Source organism: Jaculus jaculus, chromosome 11 (assembly GCF_020740685.1).
Source record: "Jaculus jaculus isolate mJacJac1 chromosome 11, mJacJac1.mat.Y.cur, whole genome shotgun sequence".
Lineage (NCBI taxonomy): Eukaryota > Metazoa > Chordata > Mammalia > Rodentia > Dipodidae > Jaculus > Jaculus jaculus.
This window is the reverse complement of record NC_059112.1, coordinates 60579899-60607140: the sequence shown is the minus strand read 5'-3', so window position 1 is coordinate 60607140 and position 27242 is coordinate 60579899. Positions and strand designations below refer to the sequence as shown.

General features: G+C 43.4%; 1 protein-coding gene and 1 non-coding gene across 3 annotated transcripts in view; one reads left to right on the top strand and one right to left on the bottom strand.

The window, feature by feature from the left end:
* Afap1 (actin filament associated protein 1) overlaps window positions 1-27242 on the bottom strand; it is a 152187-nt gene that overhangs the window by 33030 nt on the left and 91915 nt on the right. For both annotated transcript variants that reach the window (XM_004655994.2, XM_004655995.3), the window contains exons 7-9: window positions 15561-15656; window positions 13189-13270; window positions 6857-7006 (exon numbers count right to left, since the gene is read on the bottom strand). In XM_004655994.2, coding sequence (XP_004656051.1) covers window positions 6857-7006; window positions 13189-13270; window positions 15561-15656 — 328 coding nt within the window. The remainder of the gene's footprint in view (window positions 1-6856; window positions 7007-13188; window positions 13271-15560; window positions 15657-27242) is intronic.
* On the top strand, window positions 23968-24072 carry LOC123453478. Its single transcript, XR_006632857.1, has one exon. It is a non-coding gene; the product is annotated as a small nucleolar RNA U13 (small nucleolar RNA).

The following is a 27242-nucleotide window of genomic DNA, read 5'->3' as shown; positions in this document are numbered from 1 at the left end:
TCCATTTTATTAAAAAGGGAAAGTCCTCAAATACAAGAAAACAGCAATGTTCAATTGTCACAAACACAAAGTTCGTATTTCCTAGCAACACCAAGGCATGGGATGTAGCTTCCACACTGGCTATAGCAACTGTGACCTCCAACTGCTCCTTGTGGCAGACACCACCCCCCAAAGATTAGAACATGACTAAGCAATGTAGCAAAGGTTGACAGGAGGGAAAGAAATAAGACAAGGATTCTGACTCATGTCACGGACTTCTGACTCAAAAACATACCCTTTTCTAACCCTGGGTTTCAAGGCTTGGGAGGCTAAGTCTTACACACTTTATTAGTAACAAATGAACAATTCTCACACACACACACAAGCACACGCACGCTTGATACCCAGAATGAGGTTTTACATCTTACTTTGAATGTTTTCAAAATGTTTGCTCACTGAATAGGCACATTTGCAAAGTTTAAGTCCTAATTTGGCTAAAGGTCATTTCTTTCAACACACACGGAAGAACAGTGCTCCTCTTTCTGCTGGAATAGTAACTGTAATTGAAGTGTGAGTCACCGGGTCTATGAAGTAAGTTGAGCCTGTGGGCTCAAGTATAGGGGCCTTGCTGCCCTCTTGTGTTGAGACAAGATAAGCTCTACCAAGTTCCCTGCACAAAGTTTATACATACAGGAGACTGTGGAAGGGGATGAAGTCTCAAAGGGCCACTCATGAAGTAGGAAGCACCTGTAGGCACAACAAGGCCTAATGCTCACATGGGATTGAAGGTGGCAGATAAAACAGGATTATTTTAAATATATCTGTGGGCCTTGTGAGTTTTTCATCCTGTCAAATACTGTTGGTGACTGATCCAGTTCTAACACATTATTACTGAAAAGAGAAAGACCTGCTTAAAAATGTAGTCAATGAAATAACTTTTAAAAATGTTTTGTAGTATTTTAAGTGTAACAACTATTTAGTTTGCTTTTTCATTCATTTTATTTTTATAATTCCCTCTTTGAAAAATGTAAAATAATTTAAATAGTATACTTATAAATTATAATGATGCAAAATATATGTATGTATGTATCTGTGTATATATGCACACATAAATGGCTTTTCTTAACCAAAGATTTTTTTGTATCTGTATAAAATGTTTTGTATAAAGGTTACTTTCAATAACAGTAATGTATAATAAAAACATGTAAAGTTGTTATAAAATGTGATCAATAGTACATCTTGTCACACTCACTAGAACTATTTGCAATGTTGTCTTTCACATAATCTATAGCAAATGATCATGCTGCAAGCCAACTGCTGGGTGCTGGGCTTTTACCAAGTGAATGTCATCACATCAATGGATTTTAAGGATTTTCTGAGCATGAGTCCACAAACAGGATGGTGGTTCTCAAAATAAATACAAGGCAAGAACCCTTCAAATAACTTCAAATAACTACATATAAGGCTCACACAGAAAGCACTGTTAAAGAGAAGGCCTAGGCCAAGAGCAGTGGCACAACCCAGTGACCATGTAAGGCAGCAGGCAGAGGCATGAGGACCATGAATTCCACTAGCCTGGGCTACCTAACAAGACATTGTCTAAGAAAAAACAAAAAACAAAACAATTAAATAATAACCAGGTATGGTAGCATATGCCTGCAATATCTTAGCACCCAGGAGGTAGAAGCAGGAGGAGAATGAGTTTGAGGTCAGCCTGGGCTTCATAGGAGACTTTGTGCCCTTCCCATCTCCCTACCCCCACCAAAAAAGCATTAAACTATAGAACACCACTGGCTTTATGTTTAGAGCTGCCGGGAGGAAAGGACATGTATTCCATAGGGCTTGGCTGGACCTGAGCAGGGAGCAAAAGAAACAGAGCCATGGGAGCCTCCAGTAACTCATATGGCAGATAGATTCAGATGGTATTGTCATTGTGATCAAGGAAGTGGGAGGCTAAATATCCACCTAGGAATTGAGGAACAGGACCCAGATTTATGGCTCTGTCATAGCATGGGAGCTACTTCTCCATGCACTGCCCACAGATCAAAGGAAGAGGCGCATAAGCGCTGGCACAGTTTTATTTCTAGGCAGATTCTGGCCCATAGTCACCAAATGCTACGAGTTCCCTGACATTTTAGCCACAAAAGGAACGATTATATGAGACAGATCCACACTTAATTTAGAGCATGACTTCACAGACATTACCACATTTAACACATTCCTGGGATTTAAGTTTCAAAACAAGAAAAAAGAAAATTTCCCTGAATAACAGACTGTTTACATTAACAGGATGCTCTAAGGCAATACATTCATGTGTCCACATCTGTCAACTGGCCACCCTGCAGAGTCATAGTACCCCACTTTCTCAAAAAGCCCCAAGTTATCATTTTCTGGTAAGGGAACATAGAGAACAGAACAGACAGGCAGAGAAAGGGTAATGCAGGGAAGGGATCTGGAGTCAAAGGGTGCATCCCTGCACGTCCACTATCCTCCCAGCCCAACACTTCCAGCCTCACTGATAAAATGGTCAAATCTTCAAGCAAGTGCTGACACTACAACCAAGAGGTGCCAGAGTGAAACCAGGAGCCACGGCTAGACAGAGAGGCTGGGGGACTTTAGTGAGCTGCATTCTAAGCTTCCTATACATAATTAGGTGGTGGTGGTGTATGCATGGGGTGTGTTGTTTGGTTGGCTGCTCATTTTGATCCTACTTAACACTATAGTATGGTGCTACTGTATCTTAAAAACTGGGGAATTTCAGTTTGATATTTTGAGATAATCTCTGCTCCAAATTCTAAAGAATCTATTAAGAGTACATGAGATTTCATTAGGACTAGAAAATAAACTTTACAGGCCTGAGGTTAAATAAACAATCTAAAAGTCAGGAGGGAGATGTTACTTACCCACCCTTTCCTCCCCACACTCCACCACTGTCAACTGTCCAGATGTCTGGGCCTCTGGTACTTGGACCAGGTGGCAGAGGGAGCAAGTGAGATAGGCAGGGCAGCCTTTCAAAAGTGGAGCCATACTTTACTCTCTTCTCTTTATGGAAAATAAGCAGCAGTGCCTGCCTCAGAGGCTGCTATGTCACAGTCACTTGTGGCCACATGGTGGGCACATTTGAGAGGCACTCTACTCATACACTTGCTAGTTGTGTCAGCAAGCACTCACAAGTATCAAGAGGAGCTGGGCAACATGTGGTGATAACACATGTCCGGGACTGCAACAGCAAATCCAGTGCTGCCAATGTTAGCAGTCACTTCCTTTTTAACCTTCTAGCATGTCCCCTACTAGGCCAGGGCCAAGGAGCTTGTACACAGACACCCATGTAGGCTCTTTGGACTCAGAAGCCTCCCATCTGGCCAAGTGACACTTGATTTTCTATGAAAGTTACCCTGGCACAAAATGGGAAGCCTGTAAAATTGCCAAATGCCCACTAAAAGCCTATTTGCTAGAAGAGTCATGAAATCATGGTATGCTGCTACTGTAGAATCCCACAGGTCCTCCACTCAGCTTGGGCTGTATATCTCATCTGAGTCCCTCCTCCCATCTCAGGGTTTCCTTGCTCTCAACTCTACATTTCTCACTGTCTACACAGCTCATATGACCCTGGATAGAGCTGGTGCTCAGGGTTTTTGTTTTTTTTTTTGCATTGAAGCATGTCAGGTGACCCGATGGATAGTAACAGTGATGGTGACTCAGGAGGCAGACACTGAGCCTGATGTTCACACATCTCATCTTACACGCTCAAGGAACCAAGAAACCTACTGCAGAGACCACTTTGCAGGTGAGGAAACTGAATCCACAAAGTATTGGCTACTGCTGCCATCTTGCAGCTGGGTGCCAGGTGGTGAGGATACAGCAGGTTCACAGCAAGATTGAGTCTTAATCTAGTAATGCATGAATTTAGAAAAGTGGGGTTTGGGCAAGACTGTTACAGGCTCTGATGTGGGCAGCAAAAGAAACATTTTTTGTTTTGTTCAGCCCAGGATGATATGGCCAGTTAAGGTTTTAGAAATTTCATCTGGAAAAGAGGAAGAATGCAAAGTGAAGTGCATTTCTTTTATTAAGTGACAATAATCCCGAGTTTAAGTGCACATGTGAGAGTGAATGGAAGACAGTTCTTAGCTAGGAGTCTTGGTGTATCTCCTGGATCACATTATCTAGGCAGCTGTGTGAAGAGGTGGCCAGACAGACCACTCACTGCTCAAGGCATCCTTCAATAGGTCTTGTGGAACAGAGATGTGTCAGTGCAGCCAAGCTGGTGCCACAGGTCCTCACTCCTCACCCCCACAAAAACTCTGCGGAGAGCACCTATGAGGCTACAACACCTCATCCTGCAGCTCTAGACCACATGCTGGGGGTCTTGGCTCAACTTGGTGCTTCATAGAGGCTTTTCTGCCTGCTCAGCTACTCTGTCTTTCTGGCCCATCAACTCCACACCACATCTTCCTGAAGCAGACAACAGCAGCTGCAGAGACTCTGGGAGGGTTAGCCCCTTGGGCCTGAGTCCAGCTCTTTTCTTCTGCCTGAAGCCCCACAGCTGCACTGAAATAGCTGAAAACAGTCATTGTTCTCCATTCCCATAGAAACCCTTTTCCTTGCCCCTCACCTGGCAAAGAACTGGATGACAGTTTTAAAGGCATGCAGAGCTGAGTTCTGTGTGTATGCTCCTCTCACTCTCAGAATCAACCATGCTTCCAAAACAGTACTGGGTAGTGAATATACTGCTTGGTCTCAGCACCAACAATAACAGAGCAATAGAGGCCTGCAAGTATAAGCGCTTTCTGGACAAGTCTGGGAAGAGGGTGTGAGCTATAGGCTGGGGCCAGCTCTGCCTTGGGGAACTGCATGACTCACAACAAGGCATGCAACCTCTCTAAGCACCAAGATGAGGACCTAGACAACAGCCTCAGAACTGCCTTCCACATTAGTTGGTAACTGATTGTGGTGGTTTGATTCTGGTGGCCCCCATAAACTTAGGTGTTGTGAATGCTAGGTTCCCAGCTGATGGAGATTTGGGAATTAATGCCTCCTGGAGGGAGTGTATTTGGGGGGGGCGGCTTATGGGCTTTATAGCCAGTTTCCCCATGCCAGTGTTTGGCACACCCTCCTGTTGCTGTGGTCCACCTTATGTTGGCCAGGGGGTGATGTCCACCCTCTGCTCATGCCATCGTTTTCCCCTGCCATCGTGGAGCTTCACCTCGAGCCTATAAGCCAAAATAAATCTCTTTTTCCCAGAAGCTGCTCTTGGTTGGGTGATTTCTAACAGCAATGCAAACCAGACTGCAACACTGATGTTCACAGAAGAATTTCTATTTCCTCCATGGGTTCAATAAAGAGAGCAGTTTAACCAACAAAAGATGAACTCACTTTAAATATTTTTATTTATTTATTTGAGAGATAAAGATAAAGAGGGGGGAGAGAAAGAGAATGGTTGCAACAGGTCCTCCAGCCACTGAAAATGAACTTCAGATGCATGCACCACCTTGTGCATTTGGCTTACAAGGATCCTGGAGAAATGAGCCTAGGTCCTTTGGCTTTGCAGGCAAGTGCCTAAACCATTAAGCCCTCTCTCCAGCCCTGAATTTACTTTAAAATCATTAACTTCTCTCTTGTCACAAGGGCTGATCATGTGAGAAGACAAGGCAATATAACCAAAAGCTCTAGGAAGGCGAGGCTAATAGAGAACAGCCTATCTCCAGACCCTCCTTACTGTAGCGCAGCTCTGTCTAGCTGGCTGACTTGCAATCAAATTCCCTCCTCATGGAAAGGACTGAGGAACAGAGGAACTTTTTCTTTTTCTGTCCCCCAAAGACAAACTGACAAGGGGCAGTCTAGTGGCCCAGGGTATATTAAGTCCCTAAACAAAGTACTGAACAAAGCCATCAGTGTTCCTCGAATCAGCCTCAAAGGCACTTACTTTGCAAGACAACATCTCCAACCTGTGAGTCCTTTCCCAGGTGACTTCACTGAATTCATGAAAACTCAGTGTCATGCAGTACCCTAGAACCATGACCATGAAAAGCCAGCAGGGACTCTCCCTTCTAGACCTAGCCCAACCTCTACTCCTTCAGCATCCCTTGTAGGCCTCTCTCTCTCAAATAAATAAGTAAAATATATATTTTTTAAAAACAAACAGCAAGTAACTATCCTTCTGTGGACTTATACAATCTCCTCACTAAAACAGCTAGCTACATGAGTCTCTTAAACGAAGTTGCTGGGGACCCATCAAACAGGTAAGATCTTCCCACGCTTCCCAGAGGCTGCTTTGAATGGCACTATTCAACCCAAATTGGGGCGCTACATACTCCACTACATCTTCCTCATCCACCCAGTTGTTCCACAGGTCCTTGCTCGCTCTATCTTCTCACCTCTAGACCAGAAGCCACAGCTATTCTGATGGCTGCTTTACACCACATGCTCCACCCAGTCCCTGACAGACAGCCCCTGCATAAAAAAAACCCAAATGGATCGAAGGCAAACTGAGGGATGGACAGTAATATCTATGGGATTGAAACATGACTCTGAAAAACACACTAAAGCTGCTGCACTCTGCCCATTCCCGGGAAGTGCTGGCTCACCCTGCCTTCGCTTGCAAATGGCTGGTGGCTGTGTCCTAGTTTGCAACACTGGAAAGGAACTGGGGAGAACTTCATATGTGACAGATAAAATGCTGTTTACCTTGAAAGAACCCCAGAGAGCACCTCAAGCCCTAGCCAGTTCTTTCACTAATAAGAAGAAAAACTATTTCCTACAAGTCAGATACCCACAAGCCCAACAAGGAAGTACCCCATAAATAAAACCTAGAAAATGCAGGAGCTCCAAAGCACACTCATGGAACATTCCCTGACACTGGCCATGTGGCAGGTCTTACCACAGGTGGGCACATCCTCCTCAGCAGATGAAGTCTGCTCATCCGTGGATGGCTTCTTCTTTCCTAGACCAATGATCTTGGTGATCTTTTTCCCAGTGACTTTAGACGCAGTTCCCTTGGCCTCTGACTTGGAACTTTTCTTTCTCTTCACTGTCAACAGCAACAGAAAATCATGTTTTAACAATTAACATTAAGTGAAAAATGAGTCCATAACCATCCTGTACTTATTTTTCTCCCAAATATTACTATTTAGGCACATGAGCACCTGCTGTCTATGTGTTAGCTGGGGGTCCAGATGCTGAGGTCACAAGAGGACCCAGGGTTGCACTCAGAAAACCTCTACTCAAAGGAAGATTAAAAACATTCATACTAATACATGCATTTTCACACAGACATGCATGCAGGCACATGTATACCCAACTACAAAGGATGCCAAAATGGTGACAAGGACTATATGGAGATCAGTTACATGGGAGAGGAGCTAGGTGTTCAGCGAGAGCCTGCCTGGGGCTAACTTTCAGCCGAGCACTCAAGGAACAAGACTATGCATTGCTCAGGGAAGATGTGCAGGTGGGATGATCAGCTGATGCAAGGCTGTCAGCTCACAGGGTTCAAGAAGCTAAGATGAGCTGGTGCAGCTACAGCCTGGCTAGTCAGAAGCACATCCACAGGGAGGGAAAGAGGAACTATGTTCTCGTTGGAGGTTCCTTCCCCCATCATTGGGCATTGCTTCTCCTCTGTGCTGTCCAGCGCTCTCAGACCAATGGCATAGCTTTCAGCTCCATGTGGCCAAGACTGATTAGGAACTAACTCTCCTCTACTCTCCAATTTGGCCAAGACAGTGTTCAATTAGAAGCTAACAGGATTAGGATACATAAATCCATAGACATTTTGCACAGAAAAGATTTCTGGCTTCCCTTGCAGAACAGAAGACATGACAAACCTTGACTCACACATAATAAGCATCTGGATATAGAGTCCATGCAGATGAGGACAGGCTGTAACAATCACCAACACAGGTCAGTCCTCATCTCTCCATACCCTGTGTCAGCTGCCAGATGGTATTTTCTATCTGTTCCCACTCAGTGAACTGTACCCCCCTTCTCCTACCCTTGGACTTTATCCACAAATCAAGCCAAGTTAGAAGGATAGGATCAAGGAAGAAGTCAGAATGGACTGGTAAAGCCCTGATCCTGACGTCAACTCTTAACAGAGGTGAGTGGGCCTATCTCAGTCTCTAAGAGTTGCCACACATGGGCTGGAGAGATGGCTTAGCGGTTAAGCGCTCGCCTGTGAAGCCTAAGGACCCCGGTTCGAGGCTTGGTTCCCCAGGTCCCACGTTAGCCAGATGCACAAGGGGCGCACGGTCTGGAGTTCGTTTGCAGAGGCTGGAAGCCCTGGCGCGCCCATTCTCTCTCTCTCTCCCTCTATCTGTCTTTCTCTCTATGTCTGTAGCTCTCAAATAAATAAATAAATAAAAAATGAACCAAAAAAAATTAAAAAAAAAAAAGAGTTGCCACACATGGAACCAGTGTGCAAGGCCTCTTCCCAAGTAACCCAGTAAGATGCAGCCTCACTGTGTCAAGGCTAAAACATTACCCTGACCCCAAGAACCACCCCTGATCCTAAGCACAATCACTCAGCCCTATATAAGAACACATACCCATTTAAAATGTCACTAAGGATCCCTTCTACTTCCCTAGGAAGAAATGAACACACAACATGTCCCATGGAATCATCTCAGAGAAAGGACATCCAGGGACACAAGGTAAACTATAGCCCAGTTATGACCCTTCCTCTAAACATACACATACTAATTCACAAGCATCCTTCTCCTTTCCTCCCCATCTGCCTGTTTTGTGGGAAGCAAAGAGTAGCCCTTTGCCTGCTTCTACTTTGCTGCTCCCAGTAGCCCAAATGGTCAAAGCCAAGGCAGTGGACCCTCAGGATGAGTCTGATGGTATGCCCTCCTTCACTCAGTACCTACTAAGGTAGACTCAGGGATTCAGACTGTGAGACCAGCCATTGCTGAAAGGCTGACCTCCTCTTTGGAGGGTATAGCAAGCGTCTGGGGCAAGAGATGCTATGCTATAGCTAAAAATGAAACTGTTAAATTTTAGGGCAAATAACATTCTAAACTAAATGTTGGTGCCCCACTCCCAGCAATTTCACAGGTTGAGGCTATGATCTTCAGAGTGGCTGTTCTAAAGATGGAGACATAAGGAAGAAGGCTAAATGAGGCCACACCAGGCAGGGTATTGATGCAAAATTTAGTGTCCTTTACTTAAGAAGAGATGTACATGCATAGGACCACATATGGACCAATAAGCCACAATAATGATAATTCCCAAAGGTGAATCTTGCTGTCACCTTGATCTTGAGCCTCTAGAACCATTAATTAATATGGTCTGCTGCTTAACTCTCTAGCCTGTGGAATTTTGCTATGGTGCCTTAGAGTTTTTGTATTATTTAAAAGAAATCAGATTTAGGACTCCTGGGATCTTAGGGGAAAAGCCCATGGGAATGTCTGTGAGCCCCTTTCCATGCCCCCGTGTACACATGGCTTTCCAAGGTCAGCACCAGGAGACGATCCAAAGTCTCAGGACAGGCCCAGCTGCTCACTCATCACCAGGCAGAAGTCCAGATCAGGACAGCTGTGTCATTCTGACTTCAGTTTGGCTAAGCCAGAAAGGGAAACAACAGTGGATGGCTACTCCCAGTGTTTTCCAGGAGTCTGCAGATGAGCTTTCATTACCTTGCATGCCAACCAAGCTCTACATCAGGGTGACCAGAGGTACTGTCCCCAAGGCTTGGGAACCTGAGGCAAAACTGCCATGTTAGCAATGCCATCTCCTAGGTTAGGCTTTGCATTTGCTCCCAGCTCCACTGAGATTGGCTGCTTGCTAGACAGTACTTGCTGGACTCTGACTACCAAGACAGAATACTGAATGCTTTTAATTCTCTAACCACTGATTTTTTTTTTTTTTCCAAAAATGAGGTCATCCTTGGGAGAAAAGCCCAACTATGTAAGGACATGAGCAAGAAGCCATCAAGAACCCTTTCAGAAGAAAAGTCAGAATTTAGTGCATTGGCAAACTCAAAACTCAGAATCCTCAATTCAGTGAAGGTTCATAGCAGAGGGTCCAGAGGGCAGTGACAGATGAGCAGGATACATTAGTGACATGCCCACTTAGCTCACCTTGTGCATATTTAAGAGCTATAAATGTCCTATAGCAATGGTAATTAGATGCTCTTTAATCTAGGCAGGGGTGGGAGAGGGGCTTAGAGGTAATACCATAGTATTGGTAATACCAATACTAGTTCAACAGGTTTCCTCACAGACCCACCAGCAAATACTAAATCTCAAAGGCATGTAGCACTAGTGGAGTATGATTAGTTTCTATACAGACTGGCCCAGGACCTAGATCTTCTCTCCTCTCAGCAGCTATAGTATGAGACATGTCCACTGATGCACAAGAAGCAGCACTGCACTGGTGCCTACATACAAGGTTCCACCTTAAAAGAAGAAATGAGTGTTTCAGAGCTAATGTCCAGCTTTGATCTGAGTCTGGACTGCTGCTACCTCTAGTGAGATGATAATGCGTAGGAAGCACTGTGAAGCTCAGGCTTCCTCTCTGTGGCCAGCACAGGAACCTGTATGAGTCATGGTCAAGCTAAAGGGAGCTCGGTTCACATCTCTCCATAGCAAAACAGACTAGAATGAGCAGCAAGAATGAAGATTACGGGACATTTAGGTTGGGTGCACTTGAACCATGAAATTCCTTTAGTGACCACTGATTGAGCAGCTACCATATACAAAGCACAATGCCAGACAAAAGGAAAATGTGTGGCTCATTCCAAAACACAAAAAGCTCATCTTGCTAAAAGGGACAGGAGAATTACAGGGACAGACATATAACCTACATGTACATCCAGACAAACACATACTTCATAGCCCCTAATCACACATGGGCTCACAGAGGAAGATATATTAAATGAGAAAGCAAGCTGCCAAACCAGTGTCTACTGTGCCTCACCAATAAGGAAGAGCCCATATGGTGGTATGCAACTGTGAGGTCCCAGTTCAGGGCGCTGAGGCTACATGATCACCTGAGCTCAGTAGGGCTAGATTAGCCTAGGCAACACAAGAACATCCATTAAAGGATTAAAAATAAGAAGAAGAAAAAAAGAAAGAAAGAAAGAAAGAAGTCACAAAGGAAGAAGTAAACGAAAGAATAAAGCAGGAACATGGAGATTGTAGGGTATTTTACCTCAGGGCAAAGGTAAAGATAGCTACCGGGTTCTGGGGTTTTCATTATAAAGAATGTGTCTGTGGACAGCACAGTTAATACATTATACTAGACAGCTTCCAACAAGCAGCACTAAAATTACACTCAGATGGGATTGAGTCGGAAAACAATAATGAAGAGGCAGATTGTGTGAACTTGCACAGTGAACTTCGCAACTTTGCATGATGGTCACTGCCTCAGGGCCCGGGCTGGTATGGTACAGTGACTTCATCTACCAGGCAGGCACAAGTGCTCTATTTTTGGAGCCACATAGGCCAGACCCAGGCAACTGACTATCCACCTAAGCTGTCAAGGACACAGAGGCCTCAGCAACTTGGCCTTATAAGAGGTCAGTTTCTTCTACTATTGACACGTCATACCCCTCAGTGAACACTCAGGAAATACAAAGCCTAGTCACAGAAGAAAGAATGTCTGTAGGAAACACACATTTGAGAGGGATTTGCATTCAGAATATGCATGGGACCCTCAAAGCTCAACGACAAACTGTAAGTATACTTACACACACAAACAAGACATGGGCATGGGATCTGAGGAGACAAAGAGAACATGGCTAGCCAGTATATTCAACTACACTGAGGATGCCAGGTAGTGGCTATGACATGGTGAATCTGCAATGTATGGAGCTGAGGGAAAGAAGCTCCGAGAGGCCACCCACCCAGGATCGGAGGCAGGGAACATCAGCAGCTACCTAAATGTGCACGAGAAACTCAGAGGAGCACAAAGGAACACTGGAGATGACAGAAACATCTTCTATCCTGATTGTGGTGGTTACTTGCCTGTGCTTATCAAAACTTACATAATAATAGGCCAAAACAGGTAGATTTTACAGAATGTAATTTGCATCACTATAAAGCTAAGTTTAGAAACAGGCTTCAACATCTGCACACCCAGTTTACAGTAGCACTGCTCACAGTATCCAGGAGGCAGAAACAATACTAGTGTCCACTGACATGAATGGGTGGCAAAATGCAGTCTCTGGATACAATGGATTATTATTATTTAGTCATAGAAAGGAATTTGGAAATGCTGACACAAGCTACAGTACAGGTGAACTTTGAAGATGTTATCAGCCAATCATAAAAGGATAAATACTATAGTGTTCCATTTTTACCAAGTCCCTAGAGTACTGAAACCCATAAAAACAAAAAGTAGAAGGGATAGGAAGGTACTTCAGTAAAGGCATTGCCTATAAGGTCTGATGGCCTGGGTTCATTTACCCAGTGCCCATGTTAAAGTCAGAGGCACAGGGTGGCATATGCATCTGAGTTCGCTGCAATGGCAAGAGTCCCTGGCGTGCCTGTTCTTTCTCTCTCCCCCTCTCTGTATTTCAAAAGTATAATGGCTGGGAAAGGGGCACGGCGCCCATGTTTCACAGTTCTGGAGGTGGCAGCAGATGATGGCTACACAACACTGTGGATGTGCTCAGTGTGCTCAGGATGTGCTTAGTGGACACTAAAAATGATAAGAGATAAATTTGTGGGATGTGTATTTGCTCAAAATTACCAATATTATAGATATAGATTAAAATAAAGGTATTTCCAGAAAAATCTTTACAAAAAGGACTTTAGAAATCTGTAGGCCTTGGCACCCTGGTTATAAAGGCAAGAACCTGAGGCTCACAACCCAAAAAACCAGCTAATCATTGGCTAATTCCAGGCAGAGTTGAATGAGAATGTGGGCCTCTAGCTCACTGAAAATCAGATATCTAAGCAAAACTGGTTGCTCCTGATACACATCTATCCCAGTGCTTAATCAAGCTAGTCTGTTGGCAAACTCAGTTTAAAATGCATGCATGGCAAAATGAAGATAGCAGCAAGCAACCCTGACAAGGTCTGGCAGGATGGAAGAGGAAGGTGCTAGGCTGGTGCCAGCCAAGGTGCCTTCCCTGTGTTATCAGCATGACAAAGACCATGAGTGACATCTGCACAACTGAGGCACCAAAGACCTTTCACACAATCACTCTTCTCAGCTACAACTGCTTTTTAAAGCTCATATGTTCTTAGCATGTGTGAAGAAACTCACCTTGTTCTTTTCCATTACACATGGTGACTCCATTTTCCACGACACCTTCCCCATCTGAGCTGGGCCTCTCTGAAGACAGTTTCTGTAAAATTAAAGTATTATACTATTCTCATAATGTGCACACCAGCTTACTGATATATGATGGATCAACTAAGTTCTCCCACAAGCAAAAGAGAATAGGGGCTGAATTTTCAACAATGCTCAGAAAGCACATCCACCCAGGTTGCTGGTGAGACTGCTATGACAGCTTTGAAAACATCATAATAAAGAAAACAACCTTCTGTTGGCTAAACCATATGAACATACCCATCATACCAGGCTGATTTCATCTACTTTTTCTAGCAAACAGCTGTAAAATTATAATACAAAATTTAACTTCCCTCATTACGACATATTCCTCAAACAGAAATAATAATCAACTTAATTTCCGCCTGACACACATTGGAAGCCTGTCAAGTTTTCTTTGGTAGTAAGTTTTCTTAGTATGTGCACAATGAGAAGCAAGTGACTAACAATGCCTTTAAAAAAGATGTAGGGACAGTTGTCACTACTTCAGTCCCATGTGTGGACCTAATGAGAGTTCTCCATATCTAGGTCTGAATGAGCTACCATGTTTACAGCTGGATCCCTTCCATTTACTACCCAGGAAGCCATTGGGGCCACAGCCACAGGACAACCTTAGAACAGGAGACAAGGAAAGGAAAACCCCACTTCAGATGGGGAGTATGTGAAAAAGAACTCAGACCCCAATGTGACAGGAAACACAGCTGGACTGACCTTTCAAGAAAGCAATTTGAATGAATCAAAATATTAGAGGAAGAAAAAAGGTCAGTGTAGGTATTTAGCTCCCAGGAGTCTATCCTTAGACAATGGGCCAAGAGAAGCAGGAAAGATTGATGCAAAAGTTATCAACTACTCTGTTATTCCAAACAGCCGAGAAAAGAAAACCAGCAATAAGACGGGAAGGACAGAACAGTTAGCTAAGTGATAAGAGCCAAACAGATTTGTTATTTAGTTGGTCTAAGTATGAAATTGTGGTTCCTTATTATGAATTTAAAACCTAGAAAATCCCTAATAAAATTAGCAGTGTAAGAAATCTTATTGCATATGATTAACAAAATTGTAAAACAAACAAATGAACAGGAAAACGTGATTAATAACACAAAAGGCAATTAAGAGGGGCTACATCCTTTATAGACAGACTTATGAGTGACTTATTTTCCTATTTGTGTTTTTCTGAATTCATTTTATACTTAGGAAAAAAACAGGGCTAATCTGTCAAAATATGAGTTGGTTGACTAGATGTGTCAATTGGGAGAATGCTTCTGGATAGCCTATATCTGAACTCTGAGCAAACAGACTGTTCTCCATGATGTGGTGGGCTTCAAGCAATCAGTTGAATGCCTGCACATAACAGATAATCCAGCCATCCTCAGCAAGAGGGAACTTCGTGTATTTGTAAACCCATTCTCTGGCTCTCTGCCTATGGCCCACATGGCAGATGTGGACTTGCGCCCCAACACTATGTGAACCAACTGCTATGACAAATCTTCTCCTGCACACATACATAGCCTACTGGTTCTGTTTCTCTTGTGGTCCCTAATATATAAGGGCAGACGAAAAAGGGGGGATCCACTTGTCCACTGGCTGGCAGCTGAGGGTGGAAGTTTGAGTTCCTGTGAGATGAGCTGCCAACAGAAGACATCATGGGAAGTGGGGCTCCAAGGAAGCAGTATCGGTTAGTTATAGACAAAACACAAGCAGTGCAGTGAGGTTCCATGCACTTGTGGCAAGTATGAGTGTGCAGACAACAGGCTCCCTAACCCTACCAGGACTGTGATCTTATATAGTCTCCCCACAGGAAAATGAGAACTCAGAGGGACATGGGGCTGTGTCCTGGTTGGCTAGTATCTTTTGGGGAAGACACATTTGTAAGGTGCCTGTGAGCAGATGCACTTATGCTCAGACCTCATTAGTAGTTCTATGACCAAACTAGAGCATTCACCCATGTAAGTCCACGTTTTCATTCATTGCTAGGAATGAAACAAATCACAAAGTCTTCATTATGAAAAATGACTACCTGCAGCTTCTTCACAACAAACATTTACTATGACAACAGATTATATTTTCCAAGTAGAATGTAAACTTCTCAGAGGGAAGTACTATCATAATGAAATGATAAAAGTCTGGCATACATACCAGTTAACCTGATCTGACCATTGCACTGTATTCATATGTTCAAATGTCACAGTGCACCCCATAAAATAGGTTCGATTAATGTATATCAACCTAAAATGAAATTCACTCACAAAACAACCCTGAGTGAGAGCCAAACCAATTGAGAGGTTCTAGACCCAATGACTAGCCCTTACCTTCTCCAGTTCTGCCTTGGGCACTGGGGCGCTGGGAAGGGGAGCACATTCTGGATCCACAGGACCACCACAGCCATTGTAGGCCTCCTTGATCACCTGTAGGAGTGGAGACATGGTCTGAGTCTACCAGAAACAGAGATACTCACGTGGTGGTCAAGCACTGAGTAAACGGAAGCCTATACTTTGTCAGGGAAGTTCTTGGGGTTAACAGGAACTGGTATTTGAATACATATGATACTCATTTGTTCAATCTTTCACTCATTCTCTTGGTCATCCCAATCATCTACTCAGCCTTGGTACTGACACCAATCCTGGAGAAATGGCAGGAAATGGCATTCAAAGTTTAAGTTTCATTCCACATAATGAGACATCATCATAAATATATGGGTCCTCAAAAAAAAATAAAGATGATTTCAAGATAACATGAAGAGCTACAAGAATAAAAGATGTAGTTCAGGTTGTGCAGTCCTTGCCCAGCACACAATAAGCTGGTGTAATGGTACACCCCTGGAATCCTAGCACTCAAGAGGTAAAGACAGAAGGATTAGAAGTTCAAGGCCATCTTCTACTACATAATAAGTTCAAGGCCAATCTGGGCTATGTGAGATGCTGTCACAAAAATAAAAACAGAAAGATAATGCTTTTTCTTTTTTAAGAAAGTAGGCAGCTACCTTATATCAAAAAGGCTAGAAAGCCTTCCCAAGTTGACACACAAGCCATGAGCTGAGTGCTACAAGGTTCTGACCATATAAACTGAAGAAAAATTCTTCTAGGCAGAGGGCACATTAATGGAAAGGTCCTGAAGTAGATGGCAAGTGTTTAAGTGCTGTGGCAGGAGAGGACAAGGGAGAGTGGCAGGTATAGAGGAGGGATGCTAGGAGCCAGGTGCATAGCACCCTTGGGCTTGGGAAGAAACTGAATTTGTATCAGTGTAAGGAGAGACTGGGTGCATTTCAAAGTGAGGAGGACAGGATTCCAGAGGCAAGCCTCAGGATTCTACTGTTGGGCTTTAATCCTGGCTTCCACCTTGGGAATTAACAATTCTTCTGTTGTATAGGACACAGCAACCAGTCACCATCTATGAAGCATAGCACAAGCCTTCACCAGTTTCTCAATCTCATAGCTCCCTCTGTACCTGAGAAATAACTTTCTGTTTTCTGTGAGTTTCCCAGTGTAAAGTACCTTTTACAGCAGAAGTAATCTATTACTAAGATACCTACCTCTGAAGACTGAGTGCCTTTACTGTCATTGAACCTAAAACCTATTGTGAGATCTAGGTATTGGAAGAAAAAGCAATTACATAGAAGCAAAAGAAAAAACAATATAGGAACTCAGGTGGCCCCTATTCAGGAGCTGAAATAAAGGACAGTGGTAACACAGGAAGCAGCCATGGCAGGGAGGCTGGGGAGGTGGGGCAGGAGGCACAGCTCCTGGAGCAAAAGCAGCAAGTTTCACAGGACCCTAGGGCAGAGATGGCTACAAGGCCACTCCTGTATTTCCATTCTTAGCAACAGGATGCTGGTGCAGATGGGAGAGACAAAGATATAGGATGCTGGAGAGAACCTCAGAGCCAAAGGTATATTCAGCCAGAGTTTGAAATATGCAGGTGTTACAGACATAGGCAAAGAGTCAATTCTCCCAAACATGAAATGTTGAGTTTATCAGGAGCTAGATAAGCCAGAAAACAGAATAGGATGACCAATCATGCCTTCTAACCCCTAGCATTTCAAGGTAGAAATAGAGAAGAAAAACTCACGAAGGAAACTGAACAAGATGGGACGGAGTGGCAGAAAGTGAGCAGGAAGGGTATGCTCAAAGGAATGGGAGAAAAGGCTCCAGGAAGGAGAGGTGCAGGAAAGGAATGGAAGCCGGGTAGCCCCCATGAGAAGAATCGTGGCGAGGGAAGCAGAGACTGGGAGGAGCTGCACAAAGGAAGGACTTCTCTGTATTTCTTTGTCAATCAGAGGCATCATACAGGGTGCCGTGTGAGCAAAGGAAGGCTGTTCATACTGAGGTTTTAAAATTTTTATTTGTATTTATTTATTTGAGAAAAAGAGAGAGGGAGAGAGAACGGGCATGCCAGGGTCTCTAGCCACTACAAACGAACTCCAGATGCATGTGCCACCTTGTGCATCTGGCTTACATGGGTCCTAGGGAGTCAAACCTGGCTTCTTAGGCTTTGCAGGCAAGCACCTTAACCTCTAAGCCATCTCTCTAGCCCCTTACTGAGGTTTAAGAACACTCCTATCTGACCAATTCTCTTTCCTCAATGAATTAGGAGGCAAGAACATTGTTTACTTATTTGGGGAAGAGTAATAAATCATCCGAAGCCTGTTTTCTCACTAGCAAACAAGGAATGAAGATGACCTATCTTGCATAACTAAGGCTAAATTCCAAGAGAGATCCTACATGAAAGGCTGTGTGTGACATATGCACACTTTCCAAGTGTGAGAGCCACCATGATGTCAACGCAGCCACTTTGGTGAGCCTCCTTCTGATTTCTGCTGAACTGAGAACAGGAGTCATAATTCTGGGCTACCACATAGAGGTGGGAACTGCCCAGCTATGGCTATGACCCTGACATGAATGACCTTCTCAGCCACCCCTCATGGTCAACTGCTTATTTCTTCATCACTACTGGGCTCATTCAATATCCACATGTGGCCTGGCCATGAGGACACATACTAAATAGGACAGGTGAAGTTTCAACTCTTGCAGGACTTACATCCTCACACATGCAGTGTGTGATCTTTCAGAATGCCCCCCCTGTTTCGAGAACCAAGCTACAACTGGATTCAAACCAAACTCCTGGGCAAACAGAACTGCCAGTGTCAACAATCTGCATGACCACATGGCAACTTGATCTCCACAGCCAGCCCCAGGTCCCCATGGCCTCACTGATGTTGGGATCTGACCCAAGATCTGGCAGGACTGGGATCATGCCTCCAGCCATCCTACTGCTCAGCTACTCCAGGACAGTAATGCCCATATTTGAGATGAGATGGGAATGAAAATCTCAGGCCTCACTGACCAGATTTCCTTGCTTGTGAAGAGCAGAAAAGGTGAAAAACATGATCAAATGTGACACTCCATCCAGAGACCTGTGCATTCTCCAGGCAGCAAGCCGGAGCAGATTAGCTCCTCATACTCCCATGCTAACTTCACTTCTGCTTTCTGGTAATAGATCTTTATTACTCCTTTTGCTAAATGTCGTGATTAAATCTTCAAGGGACAAGGAATATTTTTATTTGACTTCAGAACAAGACTATATCTTTTCTCCATGGAAGAAGCATACTTACAACAGGAACTTCTGAGCTTTTGGATTTAAGCCCAAGTCTCCTAGTTACATCCTGAATGAGGTTAGATTCTCAGTGAGACTTACTCTCCTCTAGATCACACAGGTATTACTGGGAAAAGAGAATGGTAAAAAGATGCAAAATGTCCCATCCAGTACTTCTTCCCTCAATAGGCCATAAATAAGCCTTGACTCTTTCCCACAATTAGAGCTTTCAATGAGGAAAGTATGCCACAATTATACAAACATGAACTTGAGAAATTCTTCATTTCCCACTAAAGGCTGCACCCCAAAAATAGAACCTGCAAAGACTTAGTCTTTGCAAAAACTCTGCTTTCCTTCCTTTTTCCCTCCCTCCCTACTTGCCTCCTTCCTTTCCTTCTTCCTTTTTGTTCTTAAATGGGACACTACTCCACTTATTCCTATCACTCTGAGCAGAGCTGGCAGTATATGTGCCTGGGTGTGCATGTGAGCCCATGTGTGTGGGTTCCCTGAAAGAACTGTGTACTTTCATTTAGCTAAACTGAGCTCCTCCTTTCAGATGCAGCCTTGCTCCAGCAAGCCTCCAGGCAGCCTGCTCTAGCCTTCTGACATAGTTTGGATCTTAAATGTCCCCCAAGGGCCATATGTTGAAAGCTTGATCATCACCCTATGGAATTATTTGGAGGTAATGGGACTTTAGGAGGTGGGACCTAGTGGGAGAAAGGTCACTGGGGTACTCTTCAAGGGGATATTGGGCCTCTGGCCTTTCTCTCAATATGTATCTTTTTTCTCTCTCTTTCTCTCTCTGTATCTGTTTCTCTCTGTGTCTGCTGAGTTGCTCTTCTATCATTCTAAGGTTAGTAGCTTCCTCCATCATCAGGCTTCTGCCATCACAATCTGCCCCACCACAGGTATAAAAGCAATGGAGTGAACTGACCATGAATTGAAATAGCAAGCCAAAAGAAAATTTTCCTCCTTATAAGTTCTTCACTCAGGCATTTACTGTCACAGTAGGAGAAGCTGACTAACACATTCTCCATGCGGTGCACATGGTCCAGCACCTCCACGCTTGCCCACAGAAAGCCAGTCAATGGTCAGTGAGATTACACTCACCAAGGTCTCTGTCTTCTACACAGTGTGCTACCTGAGGGACTGGCTATGCCTGGCTAGGTACTGTTCCCAGCACCTAGGAACAACTTCAAAAGACTGATTAGGGCTGGAGAGATGGCTTATCAATTAAGGTATTTGCCTGCAAAGCCAAAGGACCTTGATTTGATTCCCCAAGGATCCACATAAGCCAGATGCACAAGGTGGCATGTGCGTCTAGAATTCATTTACAGTGGCTGGATGCTCTGGCATGTCTATTCTCTCCCCCTCTCTCTCCTCCCCATCCTTTCTCTCTCCCTGTCAAATAAATAAATACATAAAAATAAAGTAAAATAATATAAAAGACTGATTAAAGGGCAAAAAAGACAAGGCAATAAAGAATGAAAGTGGACTTGGGATTTATTATAACTGAGATTTATTTTTAATTGACCAAGAAAAACAGAAGGAAGTGAACAGCTTCATGAAAAGCCCCCCAGTTCCTTGACTTAGGCTAAAGTCTTCAAAGAGGAAAAGACAGCAAGAAAATAAAAACAAATACATGTAGAGAAAAGCCACCTGGTACACACACACTTCCTCTAACCTGTCTGCTCCCACATACCCTAGGACTCTTAGAAGAGCATGGCATCCCTTCCTCCATACCTGTCCTTGCTTTGAAAGAGATGATGCCACTTGGCCATCACAGCTTCTCATGCAAACACCCTCCTGAACAGGCCACACAGTCCCAATGCTCATAAAATTACACAGAATAGCTTGCTTATACAATGATTCATTTCTCTCCCAGCTAGAACTCAAATTCCCTGTGGAAGAGAACCATGCATCCTATAGTTTTCAGGGAAGGAACAGGCACACAGAAACCCAGAAAGACCCAGATCCACTTAGAAAAATGCACGTGAGGCTTGCAGGCATCCTGTTCTCCTAGACTCAACACCATGTCCAGACCACAGAGAAGAAGCTGAGAGAGAAAAGGTGAGCAGAGCCAGCCTTGATTGCATGGAATCTCCACCAGTGGGAGAGATCAGGCAATTTCATGGAACTGTTCATCTCCCCTGCCTCACAACTGGTGCCAAAGGTACCTATGGAGTTCTCTCTAAAACAAAGCCTGTGTCACTCAAGGCCTTTGAATTACCTTTGGGTGAGCTCTTTAATGTCTTTCTATTTAAAGAACCATGTTCTGTGAGAAGCCAAACATGTATTTAAAATAATTGTATTCAAGTTCAAAAATCACAACTCCTCCAAACAAACTGTTCTATGTTTGTGGTATTTTGTTTGTTTTTAACTTGAACCCTCCTCTCCCCAAAACACAGTCTCTGCACATTTTTAAAGAAACTCAACCACTGTGCTTCTGGGAATACTGGCTCTTGTCTTTTATTTGACCTCTACACAAAAGCTCATGTTTGCAGCACACATACTCAACACAGTTGACTGTAGCAAGGACGGTTGATAATGAAGCCGCAGCAGACAGGAGAAGTGGCTCTGAAAGCACATCATGAAGGGCGTGCAGTCACACACTGGTTAAATGCCACCCTGCTTATTACACTTGACAAAGGCATATGTGTCCTAATTAAAAGCGTTTTAGTTGTTACACTAAAGCTGTATTTCTAAATGCCAAAGCCTGGATATGTTGTAATCAGCATGGGATAAAGCAGTCTACAATAATAAAAGTGCCAGTCTTTGTTTATAAAACAATTCCTATTAGAGAGTCATGATCAAGCCTCCATAGAGATTAACAGTGGTGACATAACAATATCATATTGCCATATTTCAGCTGTTTATGATAGCGATGAAAGTGCATTTCAATCATGTTTTCACTCTACTGCTGAAAACCTACCACTGAGATCTCAGGTGTCTCAACAAGCTCTAAGCACTGGTCATGCCCACGGAAATCCCCAACCTGGCACTTGTGCCATTCTGAAGGCAGGGTGACACAAAACAAAATAACACTGTCATGAAATCCATCATCTGGCCAGGCTGCACCCCACTCTGGAGAACACAGGGCACACTGTAGTGTCTGCTACTCTTTCCCACAGAATATAGACACCCAAGACAAATTCAGAGGCAATTCCTGAGCCAGCCAGGTGAAATAATCTCCCTTTAACTATGAAGGGAATGTTAATGCAGTCAAAAAAAAAAAAAAAAGAAGGCTATGCACAAACAGACCCAAGTAAAGAAAGAGGACAGGAAAATGCTAGAAATGGAAACCAGGATCGGAGGAACTGAAGCCAGTGAGATCAAGCTCGCAGAAGGAAGCTTCCAAAGAGGCCATTACAGGTCGTGAGGAGAACACACTTAAGAGGCCACCCAGAAAGTGAAGAGCAGTGGCACAGAGAACTCAGGACTGTGGGAATGTCCAAGGAGAGTACATGTACAGATGGAGCTGCCAAAGAACAGACAGAGAGAGACAGAAACATCTATGGAAGAGACAATGGCTCAAGCACTCCAAAACCAATGAAAGCAGAAGTAGGATACACAACCAACAGAGAAAGGCCAGGAAGACCACTCCTCAGCACCATGTGGTCACCTGCTGAAAATCCAAAACAATTCTGAGCTGCAGAGATAGCTAAGCAGTAAAAGGTGTTGCTTGCAAAGCCTGACAGTCTGGGTTTGATTCCATGGTACCCACATAAAGCCAGATGCACAAAGTGGTGGATGTGTCTGGAGGTCATTTGCAGTGGCAGGAGGCCCTGGTACATGCATACTCACTTTCTCTCTTCTTTCTTCTTTCTCTGCCTCTCTCCTTCAAATAAATAAATAAATACAATATTTTTAAAATTCTTTAAAAGCACAAGTGAACAGTGAGACATGAAACTCAGGAACAAACACCACAAACCTAGAAGCTGATTTCTCCCAGATACTGGAGAGATAGATGTTTACAGACAGCCAACCTGAAAGTTTATTTTCAGAAGGTTTATTTCAGAAATGATAAATGTTTTTAAATGAATGTCTTCCAGATAAAGGGACACAGGGTAGAGGATCAAATATAAGAGGATGAAGAAGACCAGAGAGAGGCAATGCTGAGTGGATACAAAAGATCCTTCGGTAAACACGTACCCAATCTTGACTCAGGAACTGCACTGACTCAGTAAGCTTGTACAGAAATAAGCACGTATCAAGACCCTATTGCTGAAGATTCTACAGGTAGTTACAGGACACATAAAAATCAAGTTGAAGTAGGGCTGAAGGCCTCCTTGGATGGCCAGCTAACGTAGTGCTGGAAATCCTATGATGACTCCTAGGAAGGCAAGTCATTAACAATCTTACCCAGCAATGGACTCTGCCAGCTTTACAAAAGAACCTTAAATAATCTCTTTTCCATACTCATATAAAAAATCCTAGTTAAACTCAGTGGGTCAAAAAAGATATAAAAAAAGATATAAAAGTAGAAGTGAGGCTACATGGAAAGAAGAAGGCGTTTAAGTGGGAGATGAAAGAGTAGAGGTAATGGGGATGAACATGATCAAAATACACATTATATACATGTATAAAATTGTCAAAAATTAAATAAATTAATAAATAAATAGGAATGAGCATATATCCAGGATCCAGGACCTGCACTGTTGCAGTTACTTTCTCATTGCTGGCACAAAGCACCTGACCAAGTAGGAGGAAAGGGTTTTATTTTGGCTTACAGGCTCGAGGGGAAACTCCACGATGGCAGGGGAAAACATGGCATGAGCAGAGGCTGGAAATCATTACCTGTGGTGGACTATAACAGCAGGAGAGTGTGCCAAACACTGGAAAGGGGAAGCTGGCTGTACATCACACCTCCTCCAGCAAGGCTCTAACTCCCAAGTCAACAATGGCTGGAGACTTAGCGTTCAGAACATATGAGTTTATGAAGAACACTTGAATCAAACCACCAGGTATACTGACAATGAATTTGGTAAACTTGTGATTCTTGAGTCAGGCAGATCCACCATGATACACTTACAACACATTAAAATCATTTGAAAAACACATTCCAACTGCTCCCCTAATGCTGTCTGGCACCACAAGGGGTACACAACCCTACCAGCATCCCCTAGTGTCCTTTAGTGGCTGATAAGCATAATGACTGGTATTTCATGAAATTGTGTGAGGTACACCTCCCTCAAACCTTATTATATTGTTGGCACATGTGGTAGTTTGAATAAATGCCCCCCAGTAGATTCAGGAATTTATTAAAACTTCTGGGATTTCCAGCCACCTGGCTGGACAAGGTGTCACTGGGTGGATCATTAGGAGCTAGCCCCGAAGGTGTGGTGGTGGATTTGAAAGTCTAATGTAAAGTTATGCAAAGTGCCTAGTTATACCTGGAACTCCTGAAGTGTGCTGTGTGGTGTGGCTTTTGGGTTTTTTGGCTTTTGGCTTCTCTCTCTATCTACCTGGTCCTTTAAGAGGGGACCAACTTCTGCCATTATGGAACGTCCCCTGGATCTGTAGGCTTCAATAAATATCCCTTCCTCCATAACTGTGCCTGGTCTGGAAGTTCAGCTCAGTGAACCTGAAGCTGTCTGCTATAGCACATGATGGGGGAGGCAGAAAGAAGAAAGGAGAAGGGGGTAAAAATGCAGAATTTTACTAACATACAGTATCAGTAACTCAGATACTGTTGGCAGGGAAATTGGAGAACCTCCTAGAAGGAGTGATTTGGCAACTTAAGAAGACTGCAAATGTTTTAAAACCTTCACATCAGCAGTAACTTGTTCTGGGAATGTAACCTACAGGGTAATGGAAGTGTGAGGTGATACATGCCTCAGTTACTTATAAAATTACCAAAAGATTAAACCACCCAGTGTCTGTGAATGTAACACTTGTTAGCTGTGGCTACTACACAACTCAAAGAGGAAGTACTCTACTCCCTGCAGTGTAAAATTCTCCAAGATGATTTGTTCAGATAAAAACAACAGAAGGGGAGGACTTGAGGGGTTGTTTTTTTTTCTGCATTTTTATCTGTTTCACATGTGCAAAGGAACTTAAAAAAGAATACAGCAAACGATGACCACCCTCCTTCACTGTTAGCAGAAGTGTGAATAAACAGACCACACTGGGCAGCAATTTGGCAACACCTAGTGACACAGCCACACATATCCTAAAACCAGCAAGGCCCATGTGAGGGGTATATCTACAGAAGCTGTGGACTCAAGAGACCACAGAATACATAGCAGAGTGCTTGTGACATACTCAGAGGGTATACACATAAGAAGCAGTATAAGACACACCTTAATGACAAGAGTCCTGCTGGAGTTTGAAACTACACAGGAGTGAAAGCATACTTGCAATTCCAGCACTTAAAAGTAGAGGTTAGAGAATGAGAAGTCCAAGGACAGCCTAGGTTGAATAAAATCCTATCTCAAACAAGCAAAAAATTTAAAAGTACATCGAAATAATAAAGACAGAAGTTCCCTTTGAAGAAAGAGTTAAATAAAGAAGGCATGTTTCAAACCCATCTGTATAGGATAGCATTTTGAACCTTAAAAAGATGTAAAAGATACAAAAGCAAAGAAATTTTGAAAGACTTAGACCCCTAATTATGAAATCATTTAGATTCTTCCTTTAAAAATCTCCAAGTGATTCCAAAAATGTAACTAATCTAATAATGTATCTGGAAGAAACTAGACTATCTTGAGCCTCTGCTAGACTAAAAAATAAAATCCTGTAACTACTGAAATGCTTTTGTCATTTGACTTCCATTTCTAACCAGAACTTCCTGGGCTGTGGTACAATACTATATAATATAGAAATAATAGCACAAACATTAGTATAAGCAATTCAAACTCTTTCAAAAAATATATTTACCTTATGTTATTTCCCTTTTAAGAAGTACTAGTCCTAAATTAAATTTTTTTTTGCAGTAACTACCATTCATAAATGGAGTCATCATACTATAATTAGCTAAGTGCCTTGGTTTGCAAGTTCCTCACAGCTGGGAACCAGGATACAAGATTATTTCACTCTATCAGCATCTTGGAATAGTGTTGTTTTGATTGTCTGTTTGCCAGCTGCCCAAAGGCTCATAGAGTGACTTCATGTTAGACCAACAGCAGTGAGAATGGAGTGGTTCTTCTGTACTCTGAGTTTCTAACAAACTGGAAAAAAAACAACAGGGACAATGAAAGGAGATTCATAGTGGTCCAATCAAATGCCCCAGTAAGGAACAGCAGATCACCAACCACAGAAGGGAGGATCCAGCAGCCAGGAGAAGGGCCCAGTGAAATAAACTATCACCATGAAAGCTTCTCACTCACTCCACAATTGTCCTCCTTCCTACTGAAGGAACAGGCCAAGACTATGAAATGAGGAATAAAAGAGAAAATGGTAAGCTGTCAGACTGTCCAGCAGAATGAGAATGAAACTAGTCAAGCCAGAAAACCTGACCTTGACTTCTGGCTCTATCCCTATAGATCGCAGCAACATGTAGCCTGAGACTCTCAACACTCAAAATGAAAACTGTAAGGCTGACAGAAATGAAGAGTCAGTGAAGGTAGGAAATTATTCTGTAAACCTTCAAGAGCTTTACAGATTCTGTAGCAAATCACATTTTCAGTCTGGCAAAGTTGCAATCTTGGCAGGAGAAATTTCTGAGCACATGAGGAGAGTCCAGAAACTCACAAACAAACAAAAAGCTCTTCTCAATCTCCTGGGTGTTAGAAATTTCAGGAAAGCCACAGCTACTGCTAACAGAAACAAAGAGCACAGCTTTGTGAAGCCGCCAGAACCCTGTTGTCCCAGCTCTGATCTCAGTGCTTCCTGGGGCAAAGGGACACTAGGCTTATGGGTTCACAGGTATCACATGTAATGTTTAATCTTCACTACCAACTTGCCAGACTTTAGAATCAGCTATGAGAGACACACCTCTGGCATTGTCTGTGAGAGTATTACCAGAGAAGTTTAACTAAGAAGAGAAGACCAATCCTGAATGTGAGTGGCACCACTGGGCTGAGCTGCTGGGCTTAAAAAGGAGAAAGCAAGCTGCACACCAACATTCATCACTTTCTGCTTCCTGACTGTAGATACAATGTGATCAGCCACCTTATGCTCCTACCACCATAACAGACTGTATGCATGTGGGTCACAATAAACCCTTCTTTCCATAAGTTGTTTTGGCCAGATATTTTGTGAAAGCAATGAGAAAAGTAACTGACACACCACATGCTGCTGGAACCATGAAGATGAAGTGTCCCAGTATGCCTCACTCATATGAGCTCCTTCTCACCACAGGTGCTGCAGGCCATGATGGAGTTCAGCATGAAGCCAACTAGCGCAGCAAGACAAGCATGTAAAGGATCTTCCTCAAAGTGGGAGAAGCTGCTGTGCTACTA